This window comes from Pseudorca crassidens, chromosome 2 (assembly GCF_039906515.1).
Source record: "Pseudorca crassidens isolate mPseCra1 chromosome 2, mPseCra1.hap1, whole genome shotgun sequence".
Classification (NCBI taxonomy): domain Eukaryota; kingdom Metazoa; phylum Chordata; class Mammalia; order Artiodactyla; family Delphinidae; genus Pseudorca; species Pseudorca crassidens.
In genome coordinates, this window is record NC_090297.1 from 111,198,884 (window position 1) to 111,214,520 (window position 15,637).

Sequence of the window (15,637 nt, forward strand, 5' to 3'; positions counted from 1 at the left end):
TCCCGACGGTGTCTCCGTCTTTGCTCCTACAGTGTTGGTAATTTGTGCATGAACTTGACATCCATGTTAGGTTTTGTACTTATAGCTGCTTTATTAAGTGGAAAATGGAAAAGTGAAAGTATCGATATACTGATTGAAAGTGTCGGTGTGTCTTCTAGACCTAACCTGATTCAGGCACAGATGTAATTCAGTATGTGGACTGGACATGGCAAGCCATACCCACTGTCAGGTGCACATAAGACTTAAAAGGTTTGGACTGTGTGTCAATTATGAAGGAAAAGGACATGTGTGACATGCACACACACCAGGACCAGCAATTCTACTCAGGAAAATTCTTGGGCAAATGCGCCAAGAGCACCTTCGAGAAAGTTAATAGCACACTCTTTGATATAGCAAAACGCTGGAAATGACCCAAAACCTCCCTCAGCAAGAGAATGATATAGTTGTCCAATGGAATATTACAAAGCAGTGAAAATGAATAACTATAGCTACATGAATCATGGAAACAATGAATGACAAAAACATGTCACAGAAGACTGTAATCTATTTACATAATTCTCAAATGTCACACAAAGGTAAGAAAAATTTAGGGATCCATGAGTAGCGAAACTGAACCCATTTACAACAGAAACTAACACAGTGTTGTGAAGCAATTATACTCCAATAAAGATCTATTAAAAAAAAAAAGTGAGGGAGCGATAAGTCCAAAATGTAACGCTGTGTAAGCAGGGAGGCTGGGGGATGCAGAGCACAGAGGGAGCTTCAGAGACAATGATTGTGCTAGTGGTTTGGTTGGTAGGAGTTCGGGGGTGTTTCATAGCTTTCATGTACATTACATATATTAATTTGCATGTGTTCAATATCATAGAGTACATTTAAAAATGATACTTGAAATGCTGGAAATATATTACTGAAGATTATGTATGAAAGGTGTCCTGTAGTTAGGGCTTTTCATACCTCTTTTAAGCCCTCTGGGCGTGGAGGTACCCTCAGTGGACTTGGTCTCCTAGGGACTGGGATTTTGCTGGTGTTCAGGGGCGCCCTGTGTCCTCTGTCCCAGTTCTGCAGCAGTGAATGCATCTTACATGTCTTGTCCTTGAGGGCAGGGTCTCTCTGCCACCTAACTCTGTCCTCTTCACTGGTGCCTGGCTCTGGGGACCTCCTCGAGATGCACGTACTCATGCATCTTGGACCATGGTGGGGGAACGTGAGGCAGAGGGGTGTAAGGCACCTGGCCACACTCGCTTCGCTGCAAGGTGAGATTCAGCCATTTTTCTCACCCAAAGTCGAAGGCTCTGATAGTGAAGAGAAAGAAACCCTAGGTGACCAGCTGCTATGCTGCCCTTGCACCTGTCCCTTACCTGCCAACCTCGGGGCAGAGGTTGCCAGGGTGGAGGACTCTGACTCCAAATGATAAGGTGAGAAGGAAGATTGAAGGGAGTCTGTGTAGCCAGACAGAAGCTGTCGCTGTCCCTTTGATGCTCATGTCCCTGATCTCTGGACTGTGGCCGGCAGTTGATCTGGACAACCAGCCCCGCTGGCTTTGAGTGTTATCCTTCTGGGAGTCACTGAGCCTTATTCTCTCCTCTCCAACAGCTACCTTGGAGGGAGGAGGGACAGTCGGTTAAGCGTGAGATTAAAAACTCCTCCCAAGCAAGAAGGCTTTGCAGGTCGGGAGGACACTAGTGCTGGTCCTCCCAGCCCAGGAGCACAGGTGGGAGGTGAGGTCAGGTGCCCAGGCTGTTGCTGGGCCTTTCGGAAATCTTTGACCAGACTTATTGCTGCTGTTTGCTAAGAAATGGCTACACATTTGGTTAGAAGGACCAAGTGTGCTTAACATGAAAACTTGCTGTTTTCCCTGGCTTCAGTTTCCTCAGCTGGCTAGACTGATTTAAATCTTAGATTCTGGGCTTCCCTGGTGGTGCAGTGGTTAAGAATCCATCTGCTGATGCAGGGGACATGGGTTCGTGCCCCGGTCTGGGAAGATCCCACATGCCGCGGAGCGGCTGGGCCCGTGAGCCATGGCCGCTGAGCCTGCACGTCTGGAGCCTGTGCTCTGCAAAGGGAGAGGCCACAACAGTGAGAGGCCCGCGTACCGCAAAAAAAAAGAATCCGTCTGCCAATGCAGGCGGCACGGGTTCAAGCCCTGGCCCGGGAAGATCCCACATGGTGCGGAGCAACTAAGCCCGTGCACCACAACTATTGAGCCTGCGCTCTAGAGCCCGCGAGCCACAACTACTGAAGCCCGCGCGCCTAGAGCTCGTGCCCTGCAACAAGAGAAGCCATTGCAGTGAGGAACCCGCGCAACGCAATGAAGAGTTAGCTCCCGATCGCCACAACTAGAGAAAGCCCGGGTGCAGCAACGAAGACTCAACGCAGCCAAAAATAAATAAATTTATTAAAAAACCAAAATCTTAGATTCTATGAATCTATTTAACCTATACTAAAAGAAAGTTTACTTGTATCTTTAATATCCTTTCCTTGAGTAGCATAATATTTTTCAGGGATGGGGACTGCATTTGTTCTCTTTTACTTTCCAGTTTGGTCCCTAGAATAAACATAGCATTACCCTAAGTGGTTTAATAGATAGGTGTAGGGTTCTGGAGGGAGCACCGAACAGAGTTGGAAGACCTGGTTCGCCTCTCAGCTGTGTAGCTAAGTCATTGGTGATCTTGGGCAAGTCTCCTGATTCCTCTGTGCCTCAGTTATTACCTGTAAAATGGAGACCCTGGGATTCTGAGACTTCCTGTGTACTCATGCATCTTGTGAGTCCCACTGGGTACCTGGCATTCATTCCTGTGTGTATACGTTCATTTATACATTCATCAGGTGCTCAGTGGGCCACCGCCGTGTGCCGGGCAATGATCTAGGCACTGAAATATGACAGAGAACAAAACAGGGTGCCTACTCTTGTGGCACTTGGGGTCCTGAAGTGAAGATGGATATGGAATTGGTAATTATACGGCAGTGTGTGATGGGTGACATGGTGGGGGAGGTAGAATGGGGGCCTAATGCAGCTGAGGAGATAGGGAAGGCCTCTGGGGAAGGGACATTTAGGCTGAGACCTGCAACAGGAGGAAGTTGTGTGGGGATGGGGTGGGGGGAACTGTGCCTCCTCTAAGGCTGATCGGGGAGAGAAGAGGCCTCAGAGGTCAGCAGGGGGCAAGTGGTGGAAAGCCCTGTGGGCCAGGCCTCTGAACTTGGACTTTGTGCTGTGGAGAGCAGTAGGCCCTTGAAGGGGTTTCTATTCAAAGGAGTGGAGTGGCCAGAGAGCCGCTTTGGAAGGCTCCCGGGGGCAGCTGGGTGGAGAGGGCCAAGACTGGGGCTGGGAGGCCACAGGGAGGCCATTGCCGTAACCCAGGAAGAGGTGATGTGATGGTGGCCCGGGCCAATGGATGGACTTGAGAGATGTTTAGCACTAGAGCCTTTTGTGGCTTCCCGAATCGGATGAAGTCCCTTTGTCAGGTTGCTGTGGGCTTACCCAGTGTCTTCTCCCCCTGCAGAGGTGGCAACCGATGTGCTGACCAGCCTGCCAGGGGCCAGCGTTACCCTGACCTGCCCAGGTGGGGAAGCGGGGGACAATGCCACCGTTCACTGGGTGCTCAGGAATCAGGTCACAGGTTCACGCCAAGGCAGATGGGCTGGTGTGGGAAGGAGGCTGCTTCTGAGGTCTGTGCTGCTCAGCGACTCTGGAAACTATTCGTGCTACGAGGACGGCCGCCCAGCTGGAAGTGTGCGTTTGCTGGTGGATGGTGAGTTGTGTCCTCAGAGCTCCCAGAGACGGCTCCCAGCACTGCTCTGCGCATTCCAGAGAGAGATTCCCTGCTTGACCCTTTAAATTCCTGTTATTTCCCTGGCCCAAGCATTTCGGGGAAAGGCCCAGTGACATTTGCCAGCGAGATTGGTAGAGCTTCCAGCTGGGTGGGGGCATCTGGCTGATGGAGATGCCGTCCAGCTGGCCTTGCTGTGTGGTTAGGGCTTGGGGGGTCGAGGGCAAGGGGCCTGGGTTCGAATCCTCCTCCTTCACGGCTTAACTTCTCTGCCCTTCAGTTCCCTTGTTAGTAAAATAAGGTTGATGTTATTAACTTACTTCAGGGTTGTTGTAAAGATTAAATATGGTGTTAAAAGCTCTGCATAGCACATAGTAAGCTCTCAAATGAACTATTCTTATTGTTAGAGTTAGTAGGTTCCTAACTCCCTTGCATCTCATAAGACATCCTATAGTCAGATGCCCTGTGTGCCAGGCCCTGTGCTGAGGGACTTTCTTCCTTGGTGTCTCATACCATCTTCCCAATGTCCCAGTGAGAGGCAGCAGTATTACGGTGACTATTTTATCATCATTTAACTTTATTGTAGAAAACTGAAGAGAGGTTGGGACTTGCCCAAGGCCACACCACCAGGCCTGTGGGACCCCATAGCCCCAACTTTTTTTTTTTTTCCGGTACACGGGCCTCTCACTGCTGTGGCCTCTCCCGTTGCGGAGCACAGGCTCCGGACGCGCAGGCCCAGCGGCCATGGCTCACGGGCCCAGCCCCTCCGCGGCATGTGGGATCCTCCCGGACCGGGGCACGAACCCGTGTCCCCTGCATCAGCAGGCAGACTCTCAACCACTGCGCCACCAGGGAAGCCCCATAGCCCCAACTTTTGGTGCCAGTCTTGCTCCCCTTTAGGCAAGTTGGCCCCCAGGCACCTCCCCTCACTTGCCCCACCTCCTAGCCTGACATGAGGACTTTGGCATCCTTTGATTTCCTGAGCACAGTTAGATCTGTGCGTGGCTGTTTGGCTGTGGTACGGGCTGGTGCCAGGGTCGGGGGAGGGCGCTGAGTCAAGGGCTCCCCCGGACGGGCGGTGAGGTGTGCTGCCTCCTCAGCCTCTGTGCTCTCCTTCCAGTTCCCCCCGAGGAGCCCCAGCTTTCCTGCTTCCGGAGGAGCCCCCTCAGCAACGTGGGTTGTGAGTGGAGTCCTCGGAGTCCCCCGTCCCCGACCACCAAGGCCGTGTTATTGGTGAGGAAGTTGTAAGTATCTTGGGCTGGGCTGTGTGTCTGTCTTCTCCATCCTTCCTGACTGAGGCCCTGGGAGTGGTGGCGGCTCTCAGAGGAGCCCAATGGGACTGGCTGGCCAGTGATTCCAAAATGTTATTGGAAAGTAAGTAAGTACTTTGGACAGAGGAGAAGGGAATGAAGGAGGGAGCTGAGACTTCGCCACCAGTGCTCACCCTGTGCTGGTCACTGTGCTACAATATTTGTCCTATTAACCCACACAATAGCGGGGGTGGGAGGGTGGGTGGGTGTTGTTTTTCTCGTTAACAGATGGAGAAACTGCACCACAGAGACTGGTTAACTTGTTTAAGGTCATCTAGCTAGTAAGTAGCTCTGCCCGGAATCAAACCCCAGCCTATCTGATTTCATTCAAAATACAAAGGTTTTGGGCGTTGCTCTTAAGAAGATGCAGATGTCCTGGGAGGGGAAGGGCAGCTGTGATCAGTGTCCTGATTGTGAGCTTATCAGGCTTTTCCCATTTTAATGGCAGCTGAGAGGAAGTGGTGATAGAGTGGGGAGAGGGAGCTGGGGGCAGTGGGGCAGGAAGTCACACCTGCCTGGGGGTCCCTGTGGCATAAAGTGAGGGGACCTGGGATGAGTTCAGGCACCGATGGAAGGGGGAAGGTTACATCTCTGCAGTTTTCTGTCTCCATCCCAGAGCCAAGGTCCCCGTAGTCCAGATGTTTGTTTACCACTGAGTTTGAGCTGGCAATCATCAGAGTATCAAAAAATCCGAGCAGGGACGGACGTCATCTGGGTGTTTTGGTTTCCACTGCGTCTGTCTCCAGAGAGTCACCTGGTGGTGATATTTATATTTTGGTCTCTGCACAGGGACATGTATAGGTTGCCCTTCTGCACATGATGCAGATGCCATTAGGACTGATGGTTCACACTCCAAGTAGAGGAAGGTCAGAAATCTCCACAGCCCGAAGCTGAGTTGGGATATAATTCTGTGGCACCAGGAAGGCATTCCTCCGTAAATGGGATGTTCTGTACAGTGGCCGGCAGCTGCCCAGCCCGCCCCCGGGAAGGCTTTATTCAGTTGACACTTGGACTAGAGTAATTTGTGTGTTGACAGTAAGAATGAGAGAGGGCAGGGCGTTTAAGCTCACAGCCTCCTCCTGCCAGCAGCTCGGGCGTGTCCATCCTCCTCCTGGGCTGTCTACCCTGAACTGAGGAAGGGGGAATGGGGAGCCACTGTGAGAGCCTTGGGGCCTCCAGAACCCACTAAGGCCCATCCTGGGACTGCGGGGGTGAAACAGGCCCCTGGAAAGAGGTTTTGTATGTTCTGCTCTTTTGCTCGTGTGTGTGCCCGCAGCCACACCCTCGCCCCACTGCGCTTGCTCGCTTGTTCTCTCCCTAAGTGTTTGGCGAGTTCGGCGTCTGCCGTGGGCTGGGTGCTGTACTAGGCTGAGGGAGAGGCACAAGGCAAACAGGACTGGGCCCCTGTCCTCAAGCCCCACGGGGGTACCCACCTGTAAGCAGACGGCCCCACCTTCTCAGTGTTAGGTGGGATGGATGCCTGAGTGACGGTGGAGGGAGGGAGGGAGGCCCTAACTCAGACTGGGAAGGTGGGGGCAGGCTTCCCAGAAGGAAAGTCTGTGCTGGGCCTGGGGTTAAAACTCAGATCAGGGGTTGATGGGTGATTTGTCACTGAGGCGGCAGGGTGAGTGGCTGCCCTGGACTCACATGCCCACACATGTCACAAGTTGGTGAAGTCTCAGGCTTCCAGGCCAGGTGGGACAGTGTCTGACTCACCTCTAATATCTTCATCACCCAGGATTCCTTTCTGGGCTCACTGCCGGAAACGCTGCCACCTCTTTGCAAACCCTTCCAGCACTTCGAGGTTCTGGGATGGCATTCTACTGGCTGTCCTAGTCCTCTGAGGGCAGGTCTTTTCTGTTAGTGTCTTGAGGCCAGGGTGGGGCCTCTTGATTCCTTTCTGCATCCCCTGCAGTGCCAAGAGCCCAGGACCTGTCAGGGAGCCCGAACGCACTACCTCTCTGATGCCACGGTAATTGAGCGCGCCCTCTAGTTCAGCCCCTTAGACTGCCATGCCAGATGCTAAGCTAGATGTTTTACACTCATTTATGAATTAATCCTAAGAAACCCCTGTGAGGTGGGTACTGTTAATATTCCCATTTTCGAATGAGAAAACAGAGGCTTGGAGAGGTTGGATAATTTACTCAGAATCCCCAGTGCTACTCAGTGTGAAGTGGAGATTAAAACCCCCAGGGACGGGACTTCCCTGGTGGCGCAGTGGTTAAGAATCTGCCTGCCAATGCGGGGGACACGGGTTCGAGCCCTGGCCCGGGAAGATCCCACATGCCGCGGAGCGGCTAAGCCCCTGTGCCACAACTATTGAGCAACCCCCGCTCCCCATAACTAGGAGAAGCCCGCACACAGCAATGAGGACCCAATGCAGCCAAAGATAAATAAATAAAAATAAAAAACAAAACAAAAAAAAACCGGGGTCAGACCGCAGAGCCTGAGCTCCTAACCCCTGCCCTTTCTTCTCTCCTGTCCTGAGTAAGTGCAGCAACTGATAGCGAGCCCCGCCCTTGTTTTGTGTCTGCAGTCCGGTGAAAGACTTCCAGGAGCCGTGCCAGTACTCCCCGGAGTCGCAGCAGTTCTCCTGCCAGTTGGCAGTCCCAGAGGGAGACAACTCTTTGTACGTCGTGTCCCTGTGTGTCTCCAACAGTGCTGGGAGCCAGTCCAGCAGACCCCAAACATTTGAGGGTTATGGAATCCGTAAGTAAGCTCTTCAGGCCTCCATCTCCCCTCCAACTGTTTCCTTTTTTTTGATTTAATGTTCCTCATGGACTTCTTGGAGGGGACGGTGAGGGGTTTGGTGAGCTGGTGCCTTTTGGGCTTTAGTTTTTTTTTTTTTAATAAATTTATTTATTTATTTTTGGCTGTGTTGGGTCTTTGTTGCTGTACACGGGCTTTCTCTAGTTGTGGGGTGAGCAGTGGGTACTCTTCGTTGCGGTGGGCGGGCTTCTCATTGCGGTGGCTTCTCTAGTTGCGGAGTACGGGCTCTAGGTGCGCGGGCTTCAGTAGTTGTGGCACGTGGGCTCAGTAGTTGTGGCACACAGGCTCAGTAGTTGTGGCACTCTGTGGCATGTGGGATCTTCCCGGACCAGGGCTCGAACCCGTATCCCCTGCCTTGGCAGGCAGATTCTTAACCTCTGTGCCACCGGGGAAGCCCTTGGGATACTTGCCAGAGGTCTGATTGTGGCAGGCGAGCGCCCTGTCAGGGTGTGCCTGGGGAAGTGGTCTGGGGCTGGAGGTGGGGTCCTGCCTGCTGGGGACTTGCAGTCTTCATGGGTCTCTCCTTGGCACCAAACTTGTTGCTGCATAGGAGCTGTGCTCCCTTTTCCCACAGTGCAGCCTGACCCACCCGTCAATGTGACGGTCACCGCCGTGGACAGAAACCCCCGCTGGCTCAGCGTCACCTGGCAAGACCCCCCTTCCTGGAACTCATATTTCTACAGGTTACAGTTTGAGCTCCGATACCGGGCTGAACGATCAAAGACATTCACAATGTGGATGGTAAATTTTTCTTTTACTTCTGGAGAGAAAAGAGCCCCTAGATACTCAGGAGTAGTAGAAAGGGTACTAGAAAGAAGAAAATGAGTTCTGGGTCCTGGTCAGCCACTCACTACCTGCATGGCCTTGAGTAAGTCTCTGAACCCTTCTGAGCCTTGGCTGCCTCATTTATAAAATGGGAATAATAATGCCCGGCCAGTCTCCTCTTTGCAGGCCAGTTTGTGAGATCGAGTGTGAGCTGGGAAGAGAGATGGGCTGCCTGCAAGTCAAGGGTGTGGCTTGCAAGATTCTGTGTTACATGGGGGCAGGGGCTGTGACTTACAGCTTCTGCACCAGTTGGCCCAGACGGCAACCCCACCTGGCTCTGAGCCTCCGGGGTGATGTGAGCCTTTGGAGCATCTCTGCCCAGCTGAGTCATCCACCGGACCCAAGAGGGAGCAGCTGAAGGGCTGGGGTTGTCCCAGGACTCCCGTGTCCCTGTGGAGCCGCTTAACCTGGTGCCACCCAGGCCCCACCCCAGAGTCACCTGCGCCTCTCGCCCTCAGGTCAAGGAGCTCCAGTATCACTGCATCATCCACGACGCCTGGAGTGGCATGAAGCATGTGGTGCAGCTTCGGGCCCAGGAGGAGTTTGGGCATGGCTTATGGAGTGAGTGGAGCCAGGAGGTCACGGGCGTCCCTTGGACAGGTATGTGAGAAATGCGGAAGGGATGTTTCAGCTTTGTTACTGTATCAATTATCTGTTGCTATGTAACAAGTCACCCCCAAACTCATGGTAAAAAAGCAACCATTCATCTGCTCAATTCGTTGAAAATCAGTCAGCTGGGCAGCTCTTGTGCAGGTTTTGCCTGAATCATGAAGGCAGCTGCATCAGGTCTGCACTGTCCAAGATGGCCTCACTGCCACATCTGACGGTTGACTCTGGCTGGTGGCTGGAGCTCTCGGTTCTCCTTGAGGTCTGTCATCTGCCAGCAGGCCAGCCCAGACTCAAGGGGGGAAAGTTCCTCCACAGCCTGATGGGAGGAGCCGCAAAGAATTTGTAGCTATATTTAACCTACCACAGTAAACTAATGCTTTTTACTTGAAAAAAAAAGATGTTAAAGGTAGTAATAATCATCTGTAATAATGCGATTAGTGAAAAATTCTAAACAAAAAATATAAAGAATAATTATCACCAGTATTCATACCACCTAGAGAAAACCAGTGAGAACATTTTATTATACGTCTTTCCTATTCTGAGTATATTTATGTGTGTGTGTATTTATATATAAAATTTTGTGAGCATTCCCATGTAATTCAATATTTTTGAGAAATGTATTGTTTAGCAACTGTGTGACTAATGTTTTTTTTTTAACCCATGGGAATTTATTTTTAACTTAATTTTTATCAAATTAATACATTCTCATGGCAAAGAAGCAAAGAAGGGCTTATAATAATGTGTCCCTTGCCCCACCCCTTCCCATTTCCAGCCCTGCTTTCTAGAGGAAGCTGCTCAGTTTCTGTTTCTAGTTCTTCTGCTGGTGGCCTCCTTCACTCTGAATAACAAACTTATGGCTTTTTTTTTTCTTTTTTTTCTGAGAAAATAATTTGAGACATTATCTTTTGACTCCCTCCTATGAAAAATTAGGATGTAATAGACCTATACCCAGTGCAGGAATCTCCCAGAGAGTGGTTACCCAGCCTCTGCTTGAATGCTTCCAGAGATGGAGAGCTTACTATCCCTTGTAGCAGCCCATCCCATTGTTCCCAGTGTTCTTATTTTAGAATAGCTTCCAGGCTTGCTTCAGGGTCAGATCTTTTTAGTCCAGCAGCATAATTGGACCAAATTAGTTGTTCTTAAATACCAGACAATTAAAAAATAATAAAATACCCATTTATTGAGTGTGTATGGAAAAAAAGCAAAGGATAGAATGATATAAATTGTCCAGGCCCATCCCTACCCCTGCAATTTTCTTCTACCCCTGGCTTCAGGGAGAATTTTTTTTTTTTGGCAGCGTTGGGTCTTCATTGCTGCGCGCAGGCTTTCTCTAGTTGCGGTGAGCGGGGGCTACTCTTCGTTGTGGTGAGCGGGCTTCTCATTGTGGTGGCTTCTCTTGCTGTGGAGCACGGGCTCCAGGCAAGTGGGCTTCAATAGTTGCAGTGCGAGGGCTCAGTAGCTGTGGCTCGCGGGCTCTAGAGCGCAGGCTCAGTAGTTGTGGCGCACGGACTTAGTTGCTCTGTGGCATGTGGGATCTTCCCGGACCAGGGCTCCAACCTGTGTCCCCTGCATTGGCAGGCAGATTCTTTACCGCTGTGCCACCAGGGAAGTCCCTTCAGGGAGACTTTTATATGTAGGCTGGCATTCTTCCCCCAGAATGGATGCTGTAATGTGATGGCCTTTTCCCTACCCTGGCTTTGCAGTGTGTGATCCTTGTCTTTCCCATCCTGGGAGAGCCAGAGGAGTGGGCTTAGGGCTTTAGGGTGTCTTGTTAATTGGATGTAGGCAGTGTCGAGCGCAGGCTCAGAGCTTTTCTTGTGCTGTCCCCCGCTCCTGTCCATCAAGAGCAGGAGGCGACTTTCTATTGAATCCTCTCCTCAAAAGTTCATTTCCTGCTAAGGCCTGGACAAGAAGGGAGGCCTAACTACTATATCTTACTTAGAAAGACCATTTAAATAAATCAGAACATCCTTCAGGCTAGATTGTGTTGCCCTGTCCATGATTGTCTCTGGTTTGTATACACTTTGAGCCTCTCATTATCTGAAGGCCAAACATTAACATGGCCTTAGGAGCCTTTGCAAGGGGAGCAAATCATTTATCACATTGTGCAGAGGAAATGTTCTGGATACAGGCCGACACCTGTTTACTTTTTATCCCAACCACTTAATTTAGATGGTTACAAACAGCTTTAGGAAATCCTGTTTTGTTAGAAAGTTCTTTCTTGTTTTTTTAAAATTTTAAATTGTGGTAAATTACACATAACTTATAATTTACCACTTTAACCATTTTAAAGCTTATGGTTCGGTGGCGTTAAATTCATTCACATTGTTGTGCAATCATCACCACCATCCATCTCCAGAACTCTTTCCATCTTGCAAAACGGAAACTCTATACCCATTAAATAGTAACTTCCCATTCACCCCTACCTCCAGCGCCTGTGACCACCACTTTACTCTCTGTCTCTATGAGTTTGACTACTCTAAGTACTCTAAGTACCTCATATAAGTGGAATCATTCCGTATTTGTCTTTTTGTGAGCGATTTATTTTACTTAGGATAACATCCTCAGGATTCATCCATGTTATAACCTGTGCCAAAATTTCCTCCCCTTTTAAAGCTGAATAATGTTCCATTGTAGATATATACCATATTTTATCTGTTCATCCGTAGTTGGACACTTGGGTTGCTTCCACTTTTTTTGACTATTGTGAATAATGCTGCTATGAACATGGGTGTATAAATATCTGGGTCTCTGCTTTCAATTCTTTTGAGTATATACCCAGAAGTGTAGTTGCTACATCGTATGGTAATACTATTTTTAATTTTTTGAAGAACCACTATACTGGTTTCCACAGTGGCTGCACCTTACATTCCTACATTCCTATCAGCAATGTGCAGGGTTCCAATTTCTTCATAGCCTAGCCAACACTTAGTACTTTCTTCCTTCTTTCCTTCCTTCCTCCCTCCCTCTCTCTTTCTTTCTTTCTTTCTCTCTCTCTTTTTCTTCCTTCCTTCCTTCCTTTCTCTCTTTCTTTTTCTTTCTCTCCCTCCCTCCCTCCCTTCCTCTCTTTCTTTCTTTCAAATAGCCATCCTTATGGGTGTGGTATTGTGGTTTTGATTTGCATTTCCACAATAAATAGTGATGTTGACCATCTTTTCATAAGCTTACTGGCTCTTTGTATATCTTTTTATGAGAACTGTCTATTCAAGAAGAAAGTTCTTTCTCATGTGAATCCAAATCTGGCCTCAGTGGGCCTTGGTCTCCAGGGTAACCTCTGATAAGTCTGCTAGTCTGCCGCTCTCTGAATTCTTCTGGAATTCCCAGGGGACTCATATCTGTTTGGGCTTCTGTTCCCAGGCTGTTGTATGGGATGGCTTGTGGATTCCTTACCTGTCTGGTCACCTTCCCTTAAAGCTGGTCTCATTTGTGGATGTTCCTCTTTAAATTGTTGACGTTCTCCTGACAGTGGAAGATGGTGTAGCAGAGACATGTCTCTGACTTTTCAGCCTCAGGTCCTGTGCTTCTGTGACTTGCTATAGTGACTGTGTAAGCTCAGACAGAACTCTTGGCCTCTGTTCACATAAGCAGTTGAAGAGTTTGAGCTCTCCATTCTCTACATGTGTGGGGTTTTTTTTTCGGGGGGGGGTTCTTCAAAACCCCAGTGGTGAATGTCCAAGAGAGATACCAGCTTCTCCCCTCTCCACTGAGGGCAGAGCAAGAGGAACTTGGATGATTCTGGTGCAAGAAGAACTTAGGCTGGAAATTGGGGAGCAGTTCTGGAAAATGAGAGGGAGGTTAGGTGTGTTTTACTGACGGTAGAGTTATTTGACTGTTTGGGACATGTCAGTGCACTAGATACTGCATCGATGGGCTTTCCAACCCCAAGGACCTGCCTCTAGCCCTCAAAGCTCACGCAGATAGGATGCCCCTGCCTAGGTGTGGGGGATATGACACAGAGGTCAAGGGAACTACATTGCACCTGGGAATCATGTTGTATGACCTTAGTAAAGTTAGTTTACCTCTCAAAGCCTCAGTCTTGTCATCTGTAAAATGGAGATGACATGACCTGTCTTGTCCCCTCTGGGAATTTTTATGAATTTAGTGAGAAAACATTCTTTAGAAATAATAACCCGTACTGCAAATGTAGAAGGATTAGCAATTTGCAGTGCCATGTTGTTTGGTTCTTGGGATAAAGAGAGTGGGGCTATGGGCATCCTAGAATTGCCCTGGATACAATCCTGGACCCACTGAATTAGAATGTGGAATGGTATTTTCGAAAGCTTTCCCAGTGATTATAGAATGTGCTGTGGGGCTGGGGGAGCATCCCATTGTACTTGATAAGGCTGTGGAGCTGACAATACTTGGGGCAGTTTAGAAAGAGCAGGAAAAGCTTCATGGAGGAGGTGACATTTGAGTTATGTCCTGGAGGATGTATAAGAGTTTCCCAGGTAGAAAATGGGGCTTATAGGCAGCGGGAACAGCAGGTGCAAAGGCACGGACTGTGAACAAGGGCAGGGCCTTTTGGTGGGGCTGGAGCACAGATGTGTGGGTGGGAGGTCCCAGTGGGGCAGGTGGAGGCAGGCTACTCCTGCAGGAAGGCCTGCAGAGAGTGGGGGTGGAGGGGGGGCTGGTAGAGGCCTGGGGGAGGGGATTGAGGAGTCTGGACTTCAGTGAGTGCTGCCCCCTTGAGGCCAAGGCCTGGCCGCACACAGTCTGTGGCCACAGCAAGGTTCCCTGGGTGAACGCCGGGCGCAGAGTCACCCAGTCTGGGGCCCCTGTTCCGGCCAGCAAGGCCAGGTGACTGCTGACAGCACCTGCTGCCGGGACTCATCGAGTCCCTGCATGTCAGGGCTGATGTCACCCTGATGTCAGGGCAGGAAGAAGAGCTTATACATCGACAGGCGGCTGGTCAGCCGCTCTTCCCAGAGTGGGAGTTCTCCCAGATTTGTCCTTTCCGGTAGCACGGGCAGGGCTGGCATCTAGCAAGTCTGTGGACCCTTTGCACAGCGAGCTTGGGGCAAAGTGCTAGGGAAAAGCCCATTAGGCATAAGAGGGTTATTTCTTGCTCCCTTTAACTCCCTCTCACACCCTGCTCACTGACACCTGGAAAATAATTAGAACCTCTTGTGACAGGTAGCGAGTGACATGGACCCATTCTTTGGAATCACACTGTTGAGGAGGTGCCAGAGGTTTGCATCCGCAAGGCCTTTGGGGCGCCCAGAGGCCAGGGCTGTGGACTCTCCAGGCAGATGTGTCTCCCTGGCCCGATCCCTGAAGCCACGTACTGTCACCTCAAACCCTCCGGTCCCATTTTGGGGGCATTCACTGTGTTCCTCTCCTTGGCACCCCCGAGGGGGAAATTGTGCAGGTTAAAGGGCACTTGGGGACACGTTTCTGAAGAGACTGTGCCCCGTTCAACCGTCAGTGTGCATCCCCTGCCTCCACTCTCGTGCTGTTTTCCACGGCGTCTCCATGTGGCCCTTCCACGGGGTGGCCTCTCCACGTCCACTCTGTGCATTGTCCTCGCTGGGCACAGGCGGACTGGGCTCTGGTTGCTGGCCCAACCCCTGCACAGTGCAACCTTAGGGAAGTGCCTGACGGAGCCCAGGTGTGCTTAGTTGTCAAATGGGAATAACAGGCCTGCCTCAAAACCCCGAAAACCAAAAAACCTGCCTCACAGGGTTGTGGTGAGGATTAAACGAGATGGAGAGCCGTTTGCACCCAGCCCTGCACGTGGTAAGTGTTTACCAAATGCCAGCCATTCACACGTGTCTCAGGCCACACCTGTCCCTGGAGCTCTGGATTCTTGTCTCCACTCTGCCCAGAGCTGGGCCCACACCCTCCCTCACAAACCTCCCTGTATTCCTTGTCCAGAGAAGGACACCACCACCCAGCCCGCTCCCTGAGCCGGGACATCCCCAGGACATCAGGCTAGACACCCCCCTTCCTTGGCTCAGGTTCTTGTCCCATCTCAAAAGAATTCTTTAAAAAATAAAATAAATAAAATAAATAAATAAATAAGTTAGTTTATTTTTGGCTGCATTGGGTCTTCGTTGCTGTGCGCAGGCTTTCTCTAGTTGCAGCGAGCGGGAGCTACTCTTTGTTGCTGTGTGAGGGCTTCTCATTGCAGTGGCTTCTCTTGCTGCAGAGCACACGCCCTAGGCGCGCGGGCTTCAGCAGTTGTGGCATACAGGCTCAGTAGATGTGGCACATGGGCTTAGTTGCTCCGCGGCATGTGGGGTCTTCCTGGACCAGGGCTTGAACCCGTGTCCCCTGCATTGGCAGGCGGATTCTTAACCACTGTGCCACCAAGGAAGCCCTCGACAGAATTCTTATAACGACCCCCGAAACTGA

General features: G+C 50.5%; 1 protein-coding gene across 7 annotated transcripts in view; it reads left to right on the plus strand.

Moving 5' to 3' along the window:
* IL6R (interleukin 6 receptor) overlaps nucleotides 1-15,637 on the plus strand; it is a 75,791-nt gene that overhangs the window by 15,326 nt on the left and 44,828 nt on the right. For 6 of the 7 annotated variants that reach the window (XR_010941126.1, XM_067727967.1, XM_067727969.1 and 3 more), the window contains exons 2-7: nucleotides 3,504-3,752; nucleotides 4,891-5,014; nucleotides 6,996-7,052; nucleotides 7,617-7,789; nucleotides 8,424-8,590; nucleotides 9,133-9,274. Coding sequence is in view for 6 of the 7 variants with exons in the window: in XM_067727967.1 (XP_067584068.1) it covers nucleotides 3,504-3,752; nucleotides 4,891-5,014; nucleotides 6,996-7,052; nucleotides 7,617-7,789; nucleotides 8,424-8,590; nucleotides 9,133-9,274 (912 nt within the window). In the remaining variant the exon portion in view is untranslated. The remainder of the gene's footprint in view (nucleotides 1-3,503; nucleotides 3,753-4,890; nucleotides 5,015-6,995; nucleotides 7,053-7,616; nucleotides 7,790-8,423; nucleotides 8,591-9,132; nucleotides 9,275-15,637) is intronic. The other variant, XM_067727966.1, reaches the window with a different exon arrangement.